At 39.9% G+C, this 24,873-nt stretch overlaps 1 protein-coding gene across 2 annotated transcripts in view; it reads left to right on the plus strand.

The window, feature by feature from the left end:
* The window catches only part of ADAMTS2 (ADAM metallopeptidase with thrombospondin type 1 motif 2), a 264,054-nt gene extending 241,993 nt beyond the window's left edge, over nt 1-22,061 (plus strand). Inside the window, exons 14-22 of one of the 2 annotated variants that reach the window (XM_074960336.1) lie at nt 302-425; nt 1,121-1,201; nt 3,563-3,726; nt 4,941-5,100; nt 6,653-6,785; nt 13,358-13,565; nt 14,884-15,013; nt 16,095-16,184; nt 20,708-22,061. In XM_074960336.1, coding sequence (XP_074816437.1) covers nt 302-425; nt 1,121-1,201; nt 3,563-3,726; nt 4,941-5,100; nt 6,653-6,785; nt 13,358-13,565; nt 14,884-15,013; nt 16,095-16,184; nt 20,708-21,168 — 1,551 coding nt within the window. In that variant the 3' untranslated portion in view covers nt 21,169-22,061. The remainder of the gene's footprint in view (nt 1-301; nt 426-1,120; nt 1,202-3,562; nt 3,727-4,940; nt 5,101-6,652; nt 6,786-13,357; nt 13,566-14,883; nt 15,014-16,094; nt 16,185-20,707) is intronic. The other variant, XM_074960335.1, reaches the window with a different exon arrangement.
* Nucleotides 22,062-24,873: the final 2,812 nt, after the last annotated feature.

Genomic DNA, 24,873 nt, shown 5'->3' on the forward strand with positions numbered 1-24,873 from the left:
GGTGCTTAAATCCCAGTGGAACTTAAGCATCTGTTTAAAGGTAAGCACAGGCTGAAGACCCTTGAGTTAATAGTGATGCTTTCCTGAACCAGGACCCTAATGAATCACAAAATATATTTACCTAAGCTACAATTACTGTGATGACTGGAAATGTCTGTGTTTAAAAACCTATGGGCACTCTAGGGAAGTACTATAATTTTTTAGCTAATATTAAAAACCTATGTTTGATATCTGAACCCAAGGATCATTTGAGTTAAAGTTTGGATAAACAAGTATCATTGTCTTTCCTCTCTGCTCACAGAAAGTTGGATGTGACAGGGTAATAGGTTCCTCTAAGCAAGAGGATAAGTGTGGTGTCTGTGGTGGAGATAACTCCCATTGCAAGGTGGTGAAAGGAACGTTCTCCAGGGCACCAAAGAAACCAGGTCAGTTCATTCAAGATATATTGTTCTGGGTGAATGATTTCAGTGAGTTCTCTTGTTTGTTCAGTCTGGATCTTTTTGCTACTATGACAAACACAGGCCTATTGCAGATAGTTTTAGGCTTAGCTATTCCAGCAGACACTGTCAGGACTTTATCTTTGAGATGGGTCTGGAGTTTGGAAGTATGTGAAGACCTTTTCCAGGTCGTCATCCCTCTATGCTAAGATCAGGGCCTATGCTTGGCACAGGGAAGTGGTGTTAATGGTTTCCCCCCTAAGAGACTTATAGACTGATTCGTGTTGCAGATGTCTCTGCAGACTAATGTAGCTCATCTATTGAATCTGATTCCATGGAATGCTATGACAGTATCTTATCCCCAGTCATTACCAGTCTGGAACCTGGATGTCCTCCTCTTCTGCATTGTGTTTGTTCACTTCAGGAGATAAGGAACCATTTTTGTCTAAAGTGGCATCAGGTTGCTGATGGCATTCAAGCTGTTTTTGTTAACCCAGAGGTCACTGTCTCTTTCCTCTCTCATTACCTGATACGGGAATAGGAATAGCATAATTGCTTATGCCCAGCTTGCTTTAAAACATCCTGAGTTTTGTAAAATAAATCCATTTACATAGAGTAAAACAGACTTGCCCTGTTTTTGTCATATTGACCAGTTATTGTTTTTTTTAAATATTGTAATAAAGGGTACATTAAGATGTTTGAAATTCCTGCTGGTGCAAGGCACTTGCTTGTACAAGAAACAGATGCCACCATTCATAATCTTGGTGAGTATTCATTTGTGATATTTTCTGTACAGGCTTAGTTTGCTTCTCCCCCACCCCCCAAGCTTGTAATGTGTTTGTGCATCTGTCTATGTGTAAGAACACTCCTCCCTTTACATGCACAAATCAGGAAACTTACTAGAAAATTGGATCCTAATTCCTTCATGTTTTATTACTTAGCAGAATATTACCTTCGCAGGATGATCCCAGAATCACTGTGTGTCTGCTGCTATATGGGGTGATGAATTTCATTGGAGGGTGTGATAGCATTTGCATTGTCTTCACGTGTATAGTTCACAATATGCATCCTGTATTCAGCTACTTCCCAGCTACCTCCAAAGCATAGCACTGTCATTCTCTCTGTTTCAAATTCTGCACCATTGTTAATAGTAATGATGCTAGGATGTCCGATCAATCACAAAATTTAGACAATAATTGAAATCTTCTCCTTATGGTGCAATGGGATCAGTGAGAAGCAATGTCTAATAGGTTGTTATTAATTGGAAGTGGATTCACAGCCAATGGCTTGCTAATTCTGCTATGAATCATTCAAGCTTCTCTTCAGTAAATGCTTCTTAAAAATGCCATTCATTGCCCTGTGGCAGATCAGAATGGTGACCAATTCAGGAATCACACTAGGCTCATTCTTCATTTGGGGTAAACCAGTTGCATTAGTGTGACCACCCATTCCCCTCAACCTGCTTCTTCACAAGCCTGTACATACTGCTAATATAATTATCCTTCAGGACCCTAGACTGAGACAGTGAACCCAGGGAAGCGTGGACATTGCCGGGGGGATCATTCCTGAGAGGAGTAGGCTGCTCAATCTGCTGTTAGTGAATGGAGTGGATTAAAATCTGTATAGTGAATAAAGAAACACTTTATCTTCAAACTTCAACACAAAACTTAGGTCAACCAGGTACCATGGCACAAGATAAACCACTCCCTTCATCCCCATATAAAGGACAGGGTAGAAGACCAGCAACAGATAAACCAATGTGTGGTGTTACCTATTTTACTGCCCAGGCTGAAGAACATATGACCACTTTCCTTATGCCCAGATGTTCCCTGCATGCACCCAGCAGAAGCAGCTCATGACTCTGAATCCAAGTGCAGCAGCTTCAGGCCGTGTTTGCTGGACTTGAGGGAAAAAGAGACCGAATTGTTGATAGAAGCAGGATATAGGGATATTGTAGAGCAGGCCCAGCCCAGAACCGGCTCCTCCACTTGGGGAAGCTGGTTTCATCAAGAGGGGGAACAATATGGAATGGAGGAAAGACTCCCCTAGATAGGACCCATGTTCTAACGGGTGGAGGAGGCTGATCGCTGCTGCCGCAATAAAGAGGTTACTTCAGGGGATGGGGATAGAGATGTGAAATGCAGACAGGCTGCAGTGATAGGAATCAGTACATGGTGCCATGAGGTCCACTTGGTGATGCACATCGGGATACACATTGGTACCTGTATTTTAAGGGTGTGGAGGGTTGTCAGAGATGTCTGGGAGTTGAATTTAGTTTTCTAGAAAAAGTCTTGTGTCAAGACTTTCCCGTTTAGTTTTCTCTAAAATGCCTCCAATTCCACTCTCTGTTGAAACCTTAGGGTTTCAATGTATGGATGTGTATATGGAGCAAAGAGGAATAGTTTACATTCATTAGGCACCTGGAAACATTTGGGGAAGGGAAGGTCTATATAGGGAACCAGACTGCTGGTGCATAAATTGACAGAGGCCTAAATTTTCCAAAATAACTGGTGCCTGGGGATGCCTCAGTTTTTGAAGCGCAACTAGTTACATCTTAAAGAGGCCTGGTTTTCAGAGGATGAGTACACAGTGCTTTCTGAAGATCAAGCCCTATTAAGCTGTCTCAAAATGAGCCCCTGAAATGGAATCACCCAAAATCACTAGCTACTTCTGAAAATCTTGGCCAGTGGTTGTTGGTTTATTTAAATTATGAGGTGGGGGAAAGCCTGAAGGTGCTGAGGAGTGCTTGAGTCAGATGTACACATTTGCCAGGGATATCAGTAAAACAAAGACCACTCCGGTCTCTGATAGTAGAAGATAGGACACAAATTAACTAGAGAAGGGATGGATTCAGATCATAGGGGTGTATCCTGGAAAAGTAACTGGAGAAAAATACAAATAGACACAGGGCCAAAAAAAAAAATACACAGAAGTCTCTGTATTAGAGTGAGAAAACAAAATGAGGTAAAGCAGAATGCCTAAAAAATTCTCTCTCAAACCAATGAGAGAACTGGGAAGAACAGACACTGGTATGCTTGGAGCTCTTTCATCTAGCCTTCTACTGAAAAAAATATTAGAAATGAGATGAAAACCCCAAATATTCATGTTTGTTATGTTATTTATAGCAATTAAGAATCGAGAAACAGGGAAATTCGTTTTAAATGAAGACAACTATGTACCGGATTCTAAAGTATTTGTTGACATGGGTGTGGAATGGGAATACCGGAATGATGACGACAGAGAAACAGTGCAGACCATGGGGCCTTTGAGCAATGGAATAGTCATTCTGGTAAGCCACTTGAAAACCATCTTCTGTGGAAGACAGTGTCTGGGTTACACTGAGTCATAATGTTTTATAGCATATTATAGGTTCCTTTTGTGAAACACATTAAGTCATCTGCTTTAAGAATAAAAGTGATGTATTTTAATCCCTTTCCAACTCGCTCATTACCACTTACTGGAAATGTGTTTAACAGTGACTCCAGGGTTCTATGTCAAGCGTCTGACCTTCCTGATTATTTCCTGTGGATGGCCTAGAAATCATCACTAGCTAATGGATATCCAACTTACTAATCACAGCTGAGATGTGAACATTAAGAAAAAAATCAGTGTAGCACATCATAGTCAGATGTGCATTACCCTTTAACAACATCTGCACCCACTTTTGAAAATGTCTGACACAGGATGCTTTTGCATCGAGGATCATTTAATGGGGTCTCAGGTGGTTTAGTCCATATCAGAATTTTAATTCACAAATCTTTCACACTCTGCTCACTGTACTGTATATCGTAAAACAGTAAATGCAGTGTAAATACTGTGGGCCAGACCCTCCACTGGTGTAAATTGACAGAGTCTCACTGAAGTCAGTGGAGCTGTGCTGATATACACCAGTTGAAAATCTAGCCCGCTGGAAGAATAAAAATTACATTCTCTAAGGGCCAGATTTCAGTACCTTTACTCACGTGGAATAGCAACATATTCCGTGAATGGTCCCATTGGCTTCAGTACTATAGCGGAAGCTGGCTCTAAGTCATTTTTTATGTGGAAACTCCATTCCTTGGTTAGGTAATGAGTTTATTATTCATAGAACTTGCAAGACCATCGTAAGAAAGGTTGTGTTTATTACAGAGGTTATTACAATTCTTTCCACCTGTTTTAGTTAATCTTTGTATTTTAATTAATCTTTGTTTTTAGCAGTCACCATTATCATTGTACCCTAATGTTTCTCTCCTTTAGAATAGGATATGGAAAAATTTAGTGCTTTAAAGTCAATGCAACACTGGCAAGAAAAATCAATCCAAAGCAGTGACGGCCTATTTAAATGTGCAGTATAAGAATCCCTATGTTCCAATGTTAAAGAGATACTTGATAGCAAGAACAGCTCTAATGGGGTTAAAACATTTAAATCTCTTGGGGAACATTTTTATATCTGTGTCATGATTGTCAGTGTAAGATTGATATAAACTTTTTAAAGGTTTTTTTTTTGTCTTGTTTCCTGACTAGGTGATTCCTCATGGTGGTGCCAAGATTTCTTTGACTTACAAATACATGATCCATGAAGACTCCTTAAATGTAGATAACAACAATGTTTTGGAAGATGATTCAGTAACACATGAATGGGCTCTGAAAAAATGGTCCCAGTGTTCAAAACCCTGTGGAGGAGGTAAAATGAACACATTTAAAACTGATGAAAGGAAATGCCTTTTTTATTTTTTACACAACACAATTAATCTGTGGAATTCATTGCCACAAGAGAGTAATAAGGCCAAGAGCTTATCAGGATTTTATTTAAATAAAGGTTTAGACAAATAAAGAATAAGAACATCCATATTTGCATTCAACTAGAAAAAATGTGTAAGGAATATTAACCACTGTGCTTCATGATACAAGCTGAATGCAAGCATAGGGTTAGGAACAAGCTTCCTCTTAGAGCAGCTTATCCCATAAACTGCCCATTGTCCAAAACAGTCTGGAGCATCCCTTACTGCTCCTAGAGACAGGATATCTGGCTAAGATGGACCTTTGGTTGCATCTGGTATGACAGTTTCTGTCTTTGTCCCTGTCTGTTACTGAGAAATTGTACCAATTATATACGAGTTGGCTGTGTGCTGATGAAAACTAGCATATCAAAACTTAAAGCACATAACAGAATCACACCCATTGGCAGATGAATCCCGAATCCTTTGTGTCCAGTGATCTTAGCCTCCAGCTTAAGGATCAGTGAGTACTAGACCCTGATCCTGATTAATGCTGGTGACAGTGCTGCCTGGAGAGAGGAGGTTTCAGCTGCTGTGCTGTGTGGCTGCTCTTTTAGGTGTGCAAATTTAGAGGACACTGATGAAACTTTTACCCTTGTAATGCCAAGAGGTGCCCCTTTAAGAACATAAAAACGGTCATACTGGATCAGACAAAAGGTCCATCTAGCCCACTATCCTGTCTCTGACAGTCGCCAGTGCCAGATGCTTCAGAGGGAATTAACAGAACAGGACAATTTATCAAGTGATCATCCCCTGTCGTCCAGTCCCAGCTTCTGGCAGTTGGGGTTTTAGGGACACCCAGAGCATGGGATTGAGTCCTTGACCATCTTGGTTATTAGCCAGTTATACATCTATCCTCCATGAGCTTATCTAAGTCTATTTAAACCTGGTTATACTTCTGGCCTTCACAACATCCCTTGGCAATGAATTCCACAGATTGACTCTGTGTTGTGTGAAGAAGTACTTCTTTATGTTGGTTTTAAACCTTCTGCCTATTAATTTCATTGGAAGATGCCTAGTTCTTGTGTTATGTGAAGGGATAAATAACACTTCCCTATTCACTTTCTTCACACCAGTCATGATTTTATTGACCTCTATCTATATCCTCCCTTAGTCGTCTCTTTTCTAAGCTGAGCAGTCTGTGTTTTTTTAATCTGTTCTCATATGGAACCTGTTCCATACACATAATTATTTTTATTGCTCTTCTCTGCACACTTCCAGAAGAGTCAGTTATTTATTATGATTATAGCTTCGTTGTGAGAAGACAAAGAGGACTGGGTGCTAAATAGTTAGCTGCTTGTAATGAGCAGAGTAAATGCTAACCAGGTGCAATCTACAATCCTGTAGAATGGTCACCTACTGTTCAAAATACACTATTAGCCACTTCATGGACAAGTACAATCTGAGTTGTGTGTAACTATTGTAAATGCTGAAGATAAAAGAAGTATCTTTCTTAAGGTTATCAGTTTACGAAATATGGTTGCCGGAGGAAGACAGACCACAAGATGGTTCATCGGAGATACTGCGAGACGATCCAAAAGCCAAAGCCTATTCGCAGAGTGTGCAATCTGCAGGAATGTTCCCAACCAATGTAAGCTTTTCTGTCCCTTAGAATTGGTATTAGCCCATGTCCAGTTAATGCTAATGGTCAACTGGAACGAAGTGCTTTCAGCTATCCCCATATACCTTACTACCCTGACACATGGCTGTTTTAGATTAGGAGCCGTTCTCCATTATTTTACATCATTGCCTAGATAGTGTTATGCAATGACACAATATCATGGCTAAAGTGTTGCTTGCAGAAACACTGTTTCTGGGAATGACAGTTCCCACTGATTCTGAGATAGGTTGGGTCAGAAAAATACCCATTTCTTGATCCAGACGCTTGTATTCAATGGACTAGAAATGAAGTAATATAAATTGATTTTACAAAGTGTGAATTTAACTATATAAAAGCAAGCATATAGAGTGTTGTTTAAGAGAACAAGTGTCATACACTTCTAATACAAACACCAATAAAACCCACAACATATTTTTAAAGCTGCAAAGATCAGGGAGGGGAATGGTTTGGCTCATACAAGTTTTTGCTGAAACATTTATGTTGATTTCCATGGATACCCCAGGACAACATTTTAAGAGGTTATTATTTGTGCTTCCTTGTTGTATATAGTCAGTTATTACGGGTGTATTTATTCACATTTTACAGGTGCTTTTTTGACTGGCAGCAAGTTAACCCTGTCACATGTAGGACTCACATATTTCCCCTGTTGCTACCGCAACAAGTAAGGAGTAAGTTGATCTACAGCTTTTATCTCTCGCAACCAAGTCTAAATTCCAGTGCGTGTGATGAATAACTAGACAATACCAGCCAATATTTTGTAACTCCCTTCCAAAGACAAACATCAGAGAAGGAGAAGCCAAATAACTGTGCCCCATCAGCACAACAAAGATCAGGGTTTAACAACTTTATTTACCAACAGTGATTTAATGACCATAATCAGAACTCTCTGCATAAAGCTACAATCTTCTATTACTCAGTTATAAGCTCCTTTCCAGATAGTAAAACTATAAATGAAAGTAAAATTAAATTACACTTGCACATGAGCCACAAAATTCAGATACAGATTTCAAAGACCCCAAATTTAAGGGTGCTTGGATCTGGAGTTTTGGGTCAGCCCAGTATAGAGGTATTAGCCAGCTACAAAATTCATATCAGGATCTTGGTTCTAAACCTCCAATGTTTCAATATTCTCTGATCCAGGGTTTTGGTTTGGGCCCCTTCTCTAATTAAACTAGTAACTTCGTTCTCACCTAGAAGGTGGCTTTAATCCTAAATGGGGCCTGGATTCAACCAACATTTTAGGCCTTTCCCCACAGAATATTTTCCTTTCAACCTTCCCCACTTTCAGATGGTCTTTTCCTTCTTGTTCATAGGCGAGGCAGATTTTGATTGGACTCCTTAGCACTGAGGCTGATAGAATAAAACTGTAAGATGCTGCTCTCTCACAATTAATGGAGGATCATTGCAACTGCATTGTCCCAGAAATCCTTTTCCTATAAGTGATCTTGTAGCCTTACTCCTCTAGTGTATAATTTCATAAAATCAGAGGTTAAAAACAGAAGAGATGTATGAGTCGATCTCCTGGTCAATGCAGGATTATTCCCTACACCACCTTTTCTAGTGCTTTGTACAAACTTTAAATGTCCCAAGTAATGATCTTTCCATCAGCTCCGTTGTGGAACTCTTCCACTGCCTAACACATCTCAAACTCAGGGCATTTTTCAGTGTATATTTATATTTAGTTTATGCCAATTGTACCTGCATGTACCACACTAAATAATATCCCCTCTTCTTGGTTTCTCCATCCCTTAAATGTTTGTAGACTGTGATCATGTGCACCCACTTTGTCATCACTTAGCCCACCTTTCAGTATTCCTTGTAAATATCCTCCAGTCCCTCACTCCTTCCACTTTGTCACTCTAGTTCTTGCAAAATTGTGCCCAGAATGTAATACAGTGTTCTAGGGGCAGTCATGGAGGAGTTTTCAGCCATACCACATTGCAAAACATGGGTAAAATTTTCAAATGTGCCTAAGTGTATGTCTACACGGCAAAGGAAAACCTGTGGCTGGCTATGCCAGCTGACTTGGGCTCCCGGCGCTCAGGCTGTGGGGTGTTTCATTGCTGGGGAGACTTCTGGGCTAGGGCTGAAGCCCAGGCTCTCGGACCCTGCAAGATGACTTAAGCTCCTAAGTCATTTTGGCGGAAAATGGGACTTCAGCTCCTAAGTCACATTGACTTTCAATGACATTTACACTACTTAGTACCTTAGCTACTCTTCAAAATGGGACATAGGTGCCTGAGGTACTTCTGAAAATTTTATCTGATGTCTAATTTGCTTTTCTGTTTCATCTGTAGATAGATCAGCGTTGCTGCTCCCCAGTGCCCCTCTCATTGGGTATTTGTGTTTGGGGTTATTTTCCCCAGTTGTATTTGCTTGTATTTTTCCAAGATGAATTTTACTTTATTTTTTTCCCATGTTTCTAATCTCTCTTGGTCCCTGTGTATTATTTCTCTGTCCTCCCTGGGCCTCACAGCTCTTCTCATGTTATCATCAGTCAGTTAACTGAAGTCAGCCACTCTGACCATCACCAAGGAAATGGTTATTTCTGTGCATCTATAGCTAAATGTCCCCCGATCAGCTAGGCTGTAATACTGATTTTTAAAGCACTATTTCCTAAATTGCCATCAAAGGGATTTACTGATTTATTTCAAGAGACCCTTATCAGATCTTCACAGAACATTATGGAGCTCAGTGGTATGGTGGCAACATTGTCTTCTGCCATTGTGAAAGAGGGTGAACCTCACTACTGATAAGAATGAGCTCAGAGTTCTGTGAAAACTGTATTACAAATATTACATTGTCAGCAAATATCCTGAGACCAACATGGCTACAACAGCCCTACACATCATCAGCAAAACTAAATTTCATCTGCTCTGTGGCTAAGCATCAAATACACCGCAACAGCTTCCACTGTAGACAGAAAGCACTTCCCCTTTGCAACATTCTTGGTGTCTAATGCTGTGGGGAGTTGGTATTTAAAAATGGATAAGCTCTGGATCCAACAGAGATGGATCAAAGAAGTCCCCAAAATGAGGATGAACTTTTTGAGGCTCCCTTTTATTTTCTGCCACAATCTAATAGTTTCCCCAGATATTCCTCTGCCTCCTTTGTGGCCTTCAGCAGTTTACTGCTTCACCCCACCCCTCCACGCAATCCCGACTGGGAGGAGAAAAGGGACGTGAGGCGTTAGTTTGTTCTGACCACAACACCTCTAATTTAGATTCTACTAGAGACAGTTTTCCAAAGAGAAACAGCTGTTGTAACAAGGACCACATAGAAAAGAAAAATGTAAGTGACATATTATTCTCCTCTCGGTTATGCACACAACTTCTGTTAGCACTAATGGGATGTGTGCATCTGCATCAAAAAGGGAATGTATACTTACAAGAGTCTCAGTTTGAGCATCCCAGTGTAATTATGCTGTCTACATGTTCTGTACAATACTGAATGCTGAGCAATACAAGATGCTTAGTGGTTAATAGTCTGTTCTTTAAAATATTACTGCAGGGATTTAGGAGGCCTTTAATGTTGCTCCTAAGAGAGATTGGATATATTGCTTTGAAGTCTTCAAAATTACTTGACAAACAGCTCAGTTCTGGCTTTCAGTCTTCGGAAAATGAGTCTATATTTTTCATGGTTCTTCTAGGTGGTTGGTTGAACTGTCACCCTCTCTGAGTAAACTCATCTGTAAGAATTACTGCTATAACCCCATCCTCTGCTATCAACAATTGTTTTAGTGGTTTATTTCCCTGTTGGTTTCAGCATGAATTATTTAGGCTATGTCTACACTACCACGGTAAGTCGACATACGCTACGCAACTCCAGCTACATGAATAACATATCTGGAGTAGACGTACCTTAGGTCAAGTTACCGCGGGGTCTACACTGCGGAGGGTCGACGGAAGAAACTCTCCCTTTGACTTACCTTCCTCTTTTTGTTGGAGGTAGAGTACAGGGGTCGACTAGAGAGCAATCCGCTGTCAATTTGGCAGGTCTTCACTAGACCTGCTAAATCTGCCATCGGTGGATCGATCTCAGAGCATCGATCCCAGCTGTAGCGTAGAAGTAGCCTCATTAGAGGTTTACAAATAGCTACTGTTAGGGAAGCTGCAGGGAAATTGTTCTTTTCAGTTCAGAGTATCGGCAAAAGACAGGTCCGCTAAGGTTGGTATCCAAGGATCTAACAAGGAATTATTATGTTATACATGTAGATGGGATTGCTTATCTTTGGAAACATTCGCACACCAATAATTAAGTCTTTCTGACTTCTGGTTCACCTAACTAATTGCACTAAACTTGAGAAACTTGTTGTAGATTTTGGGTGAAATTTTCAAAAGCATCTGACTGACTTAGGACCCCAAGGGCCAGATTTTACAAAGCTGCTTAGGAGATGCCAAAAGAGGCAGAGTGGTGCCTAGTGAGATTTGAAAGGCACCTAATTCCCTTTGGCTTTCATTGGGAGTTAGGCCCCTAACCTGCTTATGCAGTTTTGTAAATTCTATTGGGTACCTGTATCTTTAGGCTCCTAAACAGCTTTGTAAATCGAGTACTAAGTCCCACTGAATGTCAATATAACAGTGAATAAAAGTCAATGGGACTTAGCTTCCTAAGTCGCTTAAGCTGTTTTAAAAATTGGGCTGGAATTCCAGAGGTATTTAGGTGCTTTTGAAATGTTACCATTTAATACTAGAGGGAAAAGGTGGATGAGGTCATATCTTTTAGTGGACCAACCTCTGTTGGTGAGGGAGAGAAACTTTTGAACCACACAGAGCTCTCTCTCACCAACAGGAGCTGGTCCACTAAAAGATATTACCTCGCCCACCCTCTCTTTCTAATATCTTGGGACTGACAAAGCTACAACACTGCATACAACCGCTTAATACTACTTTATCTTAGGACTGGTGGGTTTTGTTTGTTTTTTAACTTTTGAAATAGTAAATCCGTAATAGGTATCTAGAGAGTGCACCAAACATGGGCCTGTAATGAGGAGGGGCTTCATTAGAGAATTCCAAAGAAAGAGAAGTTAAGTGGAAATATTCATGCTGAGATAACGCTATGGGGGGAAAAACATTTTCCTTTTTCTTTTCCTAGCCATATCAGATATTCATGTGTTTGGTCTATTCTTTCTGAAGATAAACAGAATTTATTGTAAGGGTCTCAAAAGGAGCCTAAAAGTGTTAGGTGCCCACATACTATTGGAAATCAATGCAAATTGGATATCTAACTCCTTTAGTCTCCTTTGCAGATCTCAGCCCTTTTACATGCAGTCCTTAAAGGACCAGCTTATAACCAAAATAAATGAAATGAAGTAATATTGACGCCTTCATCTCAGAAATAAAGAACCTCTAATTGTGCCACAGTTAGAAAGCATTACTACACTGGTGCCCCAGCTGAACTCACATGATACAATACTGAAGCATGGTAGGAAGAGATGTGACCTTCATTATAATGGGTTTCATGCCTCTGGCTGTTATGCTTTGAACTACAGTATAATTGTAGCTGAGCTGCCATCTACTTACAAGAATTTAATAAGCCTGTGCACAGTAAATAGTTGAAAAGAAAGCAAGTCAATGTGAGATGAATGTAGGGAGGGACTCAATAGGAGTAGGAAGCTACAAGCTTTGAAATGGTTTCGTAAATGTTTGTCCCCAACCTGCTTTACATCTTTAATATTAAAGACAAAACACCTCTTTTGCCAGTTGCAAATATGGTGATAAAAAACACAAATTGGATACAGTTTTGTCAATGATAGAGAGCACTGACTTCAAAATGGTGGTACAGAACCTCTAGGCAACAAAAATAACCCTTCAGCGGATGAAATTTTACATTAATGCTCTGGACTTGCACAGTCTTTCACTGTCTATTCTGAAAAATAGCATTGTTTTCCCCTTATTAAAGAACTAATCATGTAACAAATTTGGTTCTGGAACTCCACATTTTGTATTATGCCAGTGCAAAAAAATTCTGAAATTCTCAAAAATGTATTTGTATGTGTTCCCTTTTCTTTTTATAACCTGAGACACGTCTCGCAAGATTTAGCCAAGAGATTTAGAATTCTTCCACCTTCCCCTATACGCAAAGTTCAGTTTTATCGGATATTTCTTCAAGATCCTTTATGATACAAACCTGCCACAGTATTAACTGCTACTGAATCTAAAATATTAAGTTGATCGACTAAATTCCTTCTTGTCAGTAGCTTGCTTGGAATGGTAAGACACACTAAATCAATCCTAATTACAGTAGCCATAAGTGCTACCACAAACAGAGACCAAAGGACCCATACTGCACTCATTCCAGTGCAGAAGACACTGCTTGGATACATTTAGCCACTTACTGTCAGCTTCAGTGCTGTGGCTAATTCAGCCCTCCCAGAACATTTAGTAATTTTTACTTATCCTCTTTCATTTACTAGATTGGGATCAAGATCAACATACTGCTAATCCTGAAATTTAAGAATTATAGTTCAATAAATATTTTTTACATGACTAACGTATGAGAGAGGGAGTTTTACCTCACATGTCCTGTTTTTCATTAACCAGATGGGTTACAGGAGATTGGGAGCCCTGCAGCAAAAGCTGTGGAAAAACAGGATATCAAGTACGTTCTGTACGATGTATCCAACCCCTGCATGACAATACAAATCGTTCTGTTCATACCAAATATTGCAACAATGATCGTCCAGAAGGCAGAAGGTCTTGCAATCGAGAACTTTGTCCTGCACAGTGGAGGATAGGACCCTGGTCACAGGTAGATAATGATCATAAGTAATTATCAATCATATTTTTCATATATTTTATAAAGCAGGGAAGGGCGAGTCTTCAGCGAGTTGTCCTGTCCTGTCCTGCTACTGCACTGACTGGAAAACTTCTGCTTACCAATGTAGAGCACACTGTATCCACCAGGGCTAATTCAGCCTAGAAGTGAGTATAGGTGGGGATAATGGCAGTATGACCAGCAGTAAAACACCTAGCAATTTGTTCAGAAGTAATGCTGTTTGATTTGGCTCCCATGAGCCAGATCTTTCTGGTCTGAGTTGCAGTTTCAGAAAGAAAGGAAGTGGCGCCTCCAGCATTTCTCTTCTGTTTGTTTCTTCAACTATTTCACCAAATGACACAGCTCGGAGAAAAATAATACAGTAGATTGGTGTCATGCCTTTTTCTTTTTTCCCTAAAGTCCTTTAGGGACATGGCTGGGTTTTTTAGAAGTGCCTAAGGGAGTTAGGCACCTAACCTTATTGCAATTAAATGGGCATTGGGCATCTTTGACAAAGAAAAGGCATTATGAGGGAAGGTTACAAGTATTGAGTAAAAGGGATTGCAGGCTGGTTGTTCTTCCAGTGCTACTTTTTCCATACAGAGGTGTTAGGTACAAAGCAGAGCCAATGGTTCTAGCAAAGTACCAGGAGTCGGGAATTTTAAGCTCCCTGTTCCTGACTCTTCCACTAACATAGTGTGCAACTTTGTAAGTGTGCACTTACCCTCATTGTACTCGGTTTCCCCAGGTGTAAAGTATTTACCAACTTCCCAGGAGTGCTGCAAGGCTTGATCTATTCATGTTTGTAAAGTGCTCTGAGCTCATCAGCTGGAAGGAGAGATGCAAGTGCAATGTAGTGGCATTACATGTCAATCTACTCAAATTGAAAAGATACCATACATCAAAATTATCTTTCATGGTGGTTCTCCATGAAGCAATTTACAAAGTATAGCTGTATCTGTAGGTACAACATTTGATTTTAGATCTCTGCTATACCAATAGGAGCCATAGGATTGTTTTTTTTCTTCGTGGCTTTCATAAGAATTGTAAGCAATACAGTTCAGGATAAGTGCAGTGACTAGATGCATATAGTCTTATTCATATGCTGCTTGGACTTTGAGCTCTTCTAAGGAGGGATTGTGTTTTCACAGTGGGCTCTCACCAGGGTTGGAGGGGTTTGTGAATGTGATAATGTGGTCAGGTCAAATTATGTACCATTACATAGCTGGACTGCGGTCCAAGACAAAAAGAATTCCTAATAAATCATGTGCAAAAGATGAATCAAGGCCTAATTTGTGCATTTTCTCCCCAGTGCTCTGTAACTTGTGGTAACGGCACACAGGAACGGCAGGTTTTGTGCAAGACGAGAGACAATGCTAGTGGCTATTGTAAAGAAGACAAACCGGAAACAATGAGGATCTGCAGACTATCTCTATGCCCCAGTAAGCACTGTGCTCTTTGTTCTTGTGACTGGCATGTTTTGCTAATTTTGAAAATATTATTTCAATTAAATGTGGTTAAGCAGTGAAGCCCTCCTTAACTGAATTCACATTCATGCAAGAGATTAATTTGTATTCAGCAATATGTGCCAGGGGTTTCGAGTGTCAATGAGATTGTGGACCTGTAAGTGGTTTGTGTGGCTAGCATACTTTCTATGCCTAATTATTTCGCAGTGATATGGGACACTAGCCAACCCAGCTGCTACGATATTGCAGGCCAGAAGCCCAGAGATCACTAAGGTGGAATTATGGGAACTGCTGCTGCTCAGTGCCAGTGATTCTGAGAAGTCTTGGGATTGGCCAGAGTGTGGTGGGGCGGTCCCCATTAAAAGCAGCAATATGTGGAAGTGGGCCTCTTCTTGCTCCATCTCCCACCAATCACATCTCAGAGCTGTTGCTCTCTTCCTGTCACTTCTGTCAAGACAGGTCATCTTTAGGAGTTAGCCTTGAAACATCAAACAAGGTATCACATATTTGTGTCCACTGAGCTTGTTCCTGTCCTCACTGGCTTTTTTGCCATTTGCAAATGTTGCCTGTGAGGTCATTTAAAAATGATAAAATTATATCATTTTACACTTTATTATTATTCAATAATTGTTGTTCTCAGTAGTACTGATGTTTTGCTAAGTAGAAATATGGCCTTGGAGTTAGCCTGTTGACTTAAGAAGAGTATCACTTACATATACCACATGAAAGATCCTAAAGAGTGCAGCTGTTAAACACAAATGTGATGACCCTTAGACTGCAGTACTTGGTAATACTGCTACTGGAAACTGGTGCTTTTCAGTCTTCCTTCCAAGTTTGCTATTACACTCCAAACCCAGGGAGCAAATTATTAATTAATAGCAAATTGAAAAAAAGACATCAACTATTCAATTATTCTAAAAGCTACCAACCTAACAGCATTCTAGTCTTTCTCGCTGCTACTTTTTTCACTCAAGCCAGTTCAATTTGATCCAGTTATGACATAGTAAAGCTACTAATGTTAATACATTTTGTGCTTACATTTTTTCCTCTATTCCAGGAAATGTTTCTGATCCATCAAAGAAAACCTACATGATACAATGGCTGTCAAGACCAGATGGAGATTATCCCATCCAGAAAATATCTTCAAGTAAAAGACCCATTTATAACTCTGCCTTTGCCCTTAAATGCATGCCACATCAAATGTGGACTTTGCCTTTTGCTCTTTTCCTCTCTTTATATGGAAAATTCCCTTGACTTTGCCAAGTTAAATCTTCGGCTGAATCTTTTTTCCGCACTGGGCCCTTGGTGCGCAGTGTCTTTCTTCTCTGGAGCTCGTGCACCAATGATGGCGGAGGTCTTGGAGTTGTTGGATGTGTGAAGTAGGATCTCTGCAGTATGTTGCACTCCTCTGAAAGGGAGCTGGGGTCAGTTTGCTTGTTGGTTGGTGATGGTGAAAAAAGGCTTACCGGTTCATGACGTTCAGTTTGATAGCAAAACTGAGAACTTATTGTGAATGTGATCACATCACAATAATGACACCTTGTAGTGCTAAAGTTCTCCTTTATCTAAAGGCTCTGAATCTCATAACACGCTAGTTTTCCTTTTGGGGTAGTTTGTTGGATGAAAGAATTCATTCCATTTTCCGTTGCAGTGTCATTGCTTACTTACCCATGCTGCTCAAATTTATTCCTAATTTAATAACTGTTTGTTTTTGTGAAGAGCTTATTATTACAAGTAGCTCCATTTCTGTTGATATTTTAAATGCTGCTATTGTGCTGTACACTTTCTTCAAACTCCTACCTGTTCTGAATATTTTCTTTTCAAAAGCTGCAAGGTTCTTTTTTTCTGCATACCGTTTTGCCAGAGTTTTGCATATTTTTCCTACGTTTTGTTAAATGTAAGTGGTCCAAGCTATAAAGGTGTGGTGGTGGTGGTGTATTTTTAAACATAGTTGAGGCAATATGACATTTTCATTGACTATTGATGGCTCAAGTTGCTCAGCATTGAACTACTTAGGATCATTACATCCACTGGTCTTTTTTCACCATATGCATGTTTGACTTGATTGGTATGATTGTATGTGTGTGTGTGTGTGTGTGTGTGTGTGTTCTATATATGTGTCAACTGGCAAACATAACAGTGTGAACAACTACAGAATTACCTCAATTTTTATTGCTTTTTTTTGCATAGGAAAAAAAATAAATTTTAGAAAAATGCCTTAATGTTTAAATGTAATGGCATTAAGTACCAGATCCGGCTTTAAATACAAACAGTACACTGGAAACATGAGTTAATCTTCATAAACAGCATTTTTACTTGAATGATAAAATATTGGAAGGAAGTAAATTTAATCAAAGATTAATTTGCACAGGCCGTGTACATTTCATAAAGAAAAGGTCATTTATTTAAAGTTTCAAAATTTAATTGCCATTGTTGCTTCACCTTATGTGTTTGTGTTGGAAGATTTGGAATTCACTATGCATAAAACCATTTGTGACATCAAGTAATAGTAGAAGTATATAAATTTTTAAACACCAGTCTTTGAGTTATATAGTAAATTGCTACCTTATTCCACTGATCCTATCCTTTAGAAAGGTGGCACTTCCAAATCTTTGGCTCTTCAGCAATGTAGCACTTCAAACTTGTCATTATCATGTGATCACATATTTAAATTTTGCTGTTAATATGATAATTTCTGGAAACATGTTAATAATTTACATGACAAGGTGAAAAAGCAAAGACACATCCCTGGCACTGAATACTGTTATGTAAAATAATTGGTGTTTAACTGTATAAATATATTCATGACTGTTACCTTTAAATAGACAAATGTTTAGTGATGTTTCAAGATCTGGGTGGCTATAGAGAATGGTGCAATAAGGTATCTGGGCATTGTGCACTATGTCTATATGCACTTTGGTTTATCAGGGATATTTTATTAGTGTTTTGTATGTATTGAACATTAATATTAAAGATGTGCCAATTCATTTTGCTTTCCAATATTTTTATTAGACCAATTTAATGTGTACCAAAGTGACTTTGAAACTGACTTATTTTTTTCTTAGTGATGATTTGAAGTCATACTGCCAGTCTGTCATGCATACTGCAAATAAAACAAAAGTTCAGCACATCTGACTATTTTGGTTTGGAAAGATAATATACATTTCATTCTGATCTTCATGAGTTACAAGGTTTTGGAAATTTATTCATGTAAAATATGAAACTAAACTTTTTCAGATACTGGAATTTGATTCTCGTGTAATTTTTATGCTTGATCACTTCATGTTTTTGCTAAAAAAAAAAAGGCATTTTTCTAAACAGGCATCTACTGACTCTTATAATATATAGACGAGAATGGCTGTGCCTTTTGAACCTAAATTTAAATGTTAGCTTGCAGAAAATTCAACAGGTACTATATATTTGGAAAAGCTTGTACTAAAGCCACATAGGGCAAAATGTTCAAAGGGGCCTCACGCATGAAGAAAGTTTTATAGATCATGCAAAAACTTGCACACACTAAATTGCATCTGCAGGCTTGAAGCCGCTTTGAAAATTTGTCCAAAACTCAATTACTATTCTCAGATTTCCAAGAAGGGGTTCCTTCTGGTTGTTGTCTCAGTTTATCATCTGAAAATAAACTGACAAATTAAAATAAGAACCATATTTTTGTTTTTCTATAGAAAATGCAATAATCAATGGATAAACTGGTTAGTTTAAAGACAAGTAGTTTGTCTTGTCTTCCTCTTGCTTTGAAAAGCTAGAGTTGATTTAGTTATTAGCATATGCTAGACTGATATGTTTGCCAATTAAACACTATAACTCCCTATATTTTTAACTGAGCATGAATGAAGAGCTGACACCTGTGCTTTCTAAATTCACATAATATTTCTGAATCTGTAGTGGTGCTGTAATTTGCTGAAATGTTGCTGAGCGCTTAAATAAAAGGGTGGCAAAGTATGGTATCAGTAATGCTAAACGTATGTGGCTTTATGTATATTCTGCAATCAGGAATACTGTGAATTAAGGCAAGTATTTGAAATGATACATCTTGTCCTATAAGAGTTCACAACAACTTCTGTTATCATTACTAGTCAATAGGTATGATTGTGTTCCCATGGTAATGCAGGAACTCTCACCTACAGGTGGCTCGTGGGTTACTGCAGAAGAGGGCCCCGGGGCTTATAAAGTTACAGTCAGCATTGTGGCTACTGAGAAAATAACTCGTCACTAACCATTCAAAGTGTTGTTCTAACCTGCCCTCTTCCTCAGCACGTTCCCCCAGTCTGGGTTTATTTAGGTGGCAGGAATTAATGTAATTCTGTTTGTTGTCTTGCCGAGAACCAGGAGGTACTGGGGCACTGCTGCTAGCGTAGTGAACAGAACACAGAGAGCCTGTAGAACTGTGTCCATGCAGGGGGGACAGACAGCTTGCTGTCCCTGACGTGCAGTGACTCCTCTGTGGGTAAAAGGGAGACAGGTGGAAAGCCCCAGCCTTGTTAGCTTCCACTGGCCAAGAACTACTGATTAAAGATTGCACCCCAGCCAGTCTGCCTGGGAGGGGGTGGGGGGGGGGGGGAGACAAGGATTTTAGTGGTTTCAGACTAGACTTGGATAAATGCTTAAGAAGAAGAATATGGCTAACCCCCCTAATCTTAAACTTTGCCACATGCAGTTCACTGATACCAGGATCTGGCCCAGTGCATTCACTGTGACTCATTCAGACTAGATGATCTAAATAATCCCTTCTGGCCTTAACATCTATTAATTATCCTGGTTTAATCTTTATTAGGTGTCTTCATTCCCTGATTTACAGAAGTCAGGGATTTGCAGTGAATCTCCCAGTCACTAATGTCAGTTAGCACAGTTCTACCTCGCTTGTGTAAAAAGCTCACCATATTCCAAGTTCCTCCTTAAAGGCAGAAAAGGTTTGCTCCAAAGTCTTCACAGTTCTCGTAGGCAAGATAACCATTTAGGAGATGCCACCACTTTCAGACTGAAAGCTAGACAGCTGAGCAAGAAATGACTTCCATATAAATTATTTTAAATTAGAAGCTACATACAGCCTCAGCCAAGACTACAGCTTTCTGAAGCTCAGATATAGGCATATAGAAGTAAACCCAAGGCTGAGATTAGTGGCTTTTTACACTTTAATTCCTCCTCATTTTTAATTAAGTCACTGTTACTCTGCATAACAGCATATAAAAGGAGTGAAGGAATAAAGAGCTCCTGAGTAAAATTTGTGACTTAAGCTATTTGCGGGCTTAAGGTGGAATTCTGGAGTAACAACCTAGCATTAGTAAGGTTGTTATAGTTCACGACAATGCAGTGAACTCATGTCACTGCCACAGCTTAGTGTTAGTATAGCATAAGGGAAAGATGTGGGGTGCTTGGATTTATCATAGAGATGGGTCCAACATGCAAAATTCAGATCTGGCTTTGATCACCCTAGAGTTTGATGGTGTCAGGATTTAGGGTCTCAGTTACACCTGCTATAATTAAAAGGGTCCATTTGTCAAATTCCCAGCCCAGTTTGTATTTCCAACCCTGCCCCCATTGCCAAAGCCTGAGTGCGTCTGTTGCTGATTTTATAGGATACAACTTTAAATGTTCTTCTAGGATAAGACTTCCCCCACGTGCTGTTTATTTACCTTTCCTCTTTCTCTCTTTCAGGGGAACGTTGCCAAGGAGACAAGTCCATGTTTTGTCGCATGGAAGTTCTCTCTCGTTACTGTTCAATTCCTGGTTACAATAAGCTGTGTTGCAAGTCCTGTAATATGTATAACAACATAACAGAGGATAATAATGTAACTGATTCTAACCTAAATAAGAACAACATTGAGGAGAATCTCCTGCCTACTCTCACTCCTCCTACTGGGGTGGTTGTCATGCAGGCTACCGCTGGTCCTCCTCTGGTTTCCAACTCAAACGTCACCCATTCCAATGCAACGGAGGACCACCCAGAAATTAATGCGGTAGACGTGCCATATAAAATCGATGGGCTGGACAACGAAGTACCGCAGCACAACCTCATCCCACGGAGGAGGCTGCATTACGAAAGGACAAAGAACCAAAGAATTCAGGAGCTGATCGCTGAGAAAAGAAAGAGGGAGACCATTAGTAAGCTACATTAAAATGGAAATACGGCACAGACGACATTTTTCTCTCTTATAGAGATGTTACCACCACCATCGTAATGCCCATGTCATACAAACTAGAGAAAGAAAAAAGCGGTGCTATGGCAGAAATGCCAAATTCTAAAGCCTAAAACAAACAGGAATGTAAGATTGTTTCATAACGCTCGTTGAAACTTTCTGATGGCTAGGGTTCCAGGGTGCTATAACGTACTAGTGCAATATCAGTACAGTATTTCACTGAATCCACACAAACCTATTACCTAGCCCAGATCAGCCGGTTTATGGATTATGGGCTCTTTTCACTCCTCAATGCCTTGCATAACTCCTAGGGAATCCTAAAGGGAGTTGCATTCAACAGGGAGGAGAACAGAGTCCATTACCTACACATGCCTTTAATAGTGACAACCAGTTGATCAAGAGAAATATTGCATCAAACCATACAATAAATTACTCCCAGATTCAGGATGGTATTTAAGTACATGCATGACTTTAAACATGTAAGTAGTCCCCCTTCCTTAAATGGAACTATTCTCATGGCTACACTTACCTACCTTTCTTAACTGGAACCTTACATTTGAGATTCTTTGTACATCACATATTTAATCTAAGTTCAGAACTGATAACCAGTAGTTTGCATGTTCCCATAAATAATTTCAAAGCATTTTTATCTATAAAAATGATTTACTATTTGACTGGACCTATACAATTTAGACTGACAATGTCCTAATCTTTTGTTTGAGTATCTTTATTTCATAGACTTTAAACTCCTGTTATACAATATCCCCAATGGTTTTAGTTGACATTCTTTTCAGTCTACCTTTTATCAACACTCTGTTTAACTTAAAATGACCGGAGTCTCTTTTCCTTTCCTTTCCTTTGGTGCTTCATGAAGAAAGTGTAATTGTGTATGTTAACATTTTTCATGGTACAATGTTATGTCATTCTGAAGGAACACATTGTGTTATCAATCTTTCCTTAGGACAGCTCTGTTGCAGCAGAAGTGAACAATTGTTCACCATGCTTATATATAAACACAGTACCAAGTGTGCTTAGAGCTTAGTAGCCTGACAGCCCTTTGAGTACTTCCTTTCCCTATAATGTCTTCTGATAGCTGAGGGCAACCTCACCATTTTCCATAGCTCATTCTTGATGGCTCGTAAGTAGAAGACATTCAGCGTGGTTGTTTGTACCTTTTGGCGAGGCCATGCCTGCTTTCAAATGCCTCTATATAATGCAAGGATGTTACCAGCCACCTTACAGGATAAATTAATGTGTACAGTAGGTACTGAGCATTTGAGCCAAAGACCACTAAGCTCAGTGGAAAGACTCCCATTGACTTCAATGGGTTTTGCAAACCCTGGAATACTGTATGAGTAGGAATTAAAACCTGTGTGTTTGTGGGGTTTATTAATTTTGCTCTTGCCTAGTGGGTTGACTTTCCCTTGTCTGCTCAAGCTTGTTAATATTTTCCAGGGGATAAGGTCTCTTTGAAAGCATCATTTCACATAGAAAAGATATGCAGGGGTTAGGGCTGCCTTGACACTGCCAGTTCACATAGAAAAGGCAACTGAGATGTGGCAAAATGCTCTCAATTCAAATTTTTGATCTTGAATTAAGAAGATACAAGGTGGTGGTCTCATTTGCAGAGCTAGTTTGGACATATGCTACATAGCTTAGTTGCTGGTGATGCAATGTTGAGCCTGGCAGCCAGGCCCTCCCTGAAAAGGAAAACCCCAACTTACTTTCTGCTGTCCATGCTGGGGCCCCCATTTCTACTTTTAAATGTTGTGAGTGAATGGCTCACCTAGCTTCCATTGCAAAGTATCCCAGTTTAGATTGGAAAGAGGCAGCACTAAAAGTAGCCCTAAGTGCACTGAATTATTGAAACCAGCAGCTGAATCTATGCCCAGAAACTGTTGACAGGACAAGAGCCAAGGTTTAACCAAAATAATTTACAAAGAATATTAGACAAAGTAGTAGAGAATGGGGCCAATTTTATCCCTGGTATAATGCCATCAGCTTCACTTCCTCACAGGAAGGTGTGGCGATCAATTCAAAGCACTGTCTGAGCACTTCAGAAGCATTAAATGATAGGGGCATATATAACAACCTAAATTGACAGAAGTTACATCAGGGCTTGCTACAGGTCAAGACTCTTGTAAGATCCCTGTGCTCATGGCATCTGGAGATGCACAGGTTTCAGGGTTCAAAGTATTGGCTTAAGGAGCTATGATGCATTAGCAGACTCAGAAACCTCTTTAAAGGAGTTAACTGCTAGAGGGGGACAAAGATCCACACCCTTCCCGTATACACTATACTTACACAGCCTCTTCTATTCTTTTCCTACACTGACCTCTTCTCTTGTGGGAGCACGTTCCACTAAAGCATGGGTTTCTTTTTAAAAAATAAAATTAAAGGTCCATATTGTGAAAACACTGAAACAGGCTGGGTTGGTGCGTGTGTTAGGTCAGTTGGTTGAATTAATGGTTCAGATGAAGACAAGAATTCAGAGAAGGGAAGAACTGTCTTAATATCAAAAAGTTCTACATTTGACCCACAATGCTATCTTCTACAATCCCCAAATGCATACAGTCTACCAAAAGCTTGGACAGAAGTGGGGCAACTACCAGTTTTGGCAAGGAGGAGAAAAGGCCAAAGAGACAGCAGGAAAATATCATTTGCAGGTGGGGGGGGGGCGCGTGTACACACCCATCCTTTTTATGATGGAGGAGAGAAGTATGAAGGAAGCTAGGCAGTGCAGAGAGGAGGAAAGGGGAAGAAGCTGTGGGTGCAGCTGCTGGCTGAAGACAGTAGGGTGAGTTTTCATGATTCCAGAGCTACTTTACCTTAGCTAAGGGTTGTGATTTTACACCACATGCTCAAAGTGGTGAGGGTGCTAGCTGTGGTCATGGCTCATACCTAGGGTGAGTTTGGCACACCTCAGATGCGACCCCAATAGGTATATTAATATTTGGCTCAGCGCCTGCATGCTTAGCCCCATGTGCCATCAAAGGAGGAGATGCCAGCAGCTGTATACACCTGTAACAGAGGCACAAAGTTATTATTAATCATATTTATTACATTGTCACCTAAGGATCAACCAAGAATCCCCCCCAACTTGTGCTAGGCACTGCATAGAGCAGTCAAAAGGCCCAGCCATGAGATGCTGACTGATAAAGAGATGAGACAGACAGCCTTTCCCTGTGTGCTCCCAAGCATTGCTGAGTGTGACCTGGGCTGTCTGTTAGGTGCCTGCAGCCAAGCGCAGGCCTGACCGTGTATGTGGGAGTTTAACATTATGCAGGCTTTCAGTGCCTGTAACAAGTTTAATCTGACAGTCCGTCACAGTCCGGTTCAGAGGCTGTCATTGTGCATATGCATAAAATAGAAAAGTGAAGTCATGGGCTCCAAAAAGGAAAAACTGGGCAACTTATCTCCAAAAGTCTTAGCTAAAACAGCCCTAGTTCAGCTGCTATGCATAAAATCTAGATTCAGGACAAAGCAGGGTAGGTTTGAATTCACAGCTTGTAGAAAAATGAGCTATTTTATGCTTTTTGAGTTTCCCCTGCTCTGTTGTGACAGTTCAACTTAAAGAATACTCTCCTCTGTGCCTTTATCACCCTAAACATATAACTTTAGGTCTGTGAGGGCAATACAATAAACAAGGAACCCCACTCTAACATAGACAAACAGCATATCCAG

This window comes from Natator depressus, chromosome 8 (assembly GCF_965152275.1).
Source record: "Natator depressus isolate rNatDep1 chromosome 8, rNatDep2.hap1, whole genome shotgun sequence".
NCBI lineage: Eukaryota > Metazoa > Chordata > Testudines > Cheloniidae > Natator > Natator depressus.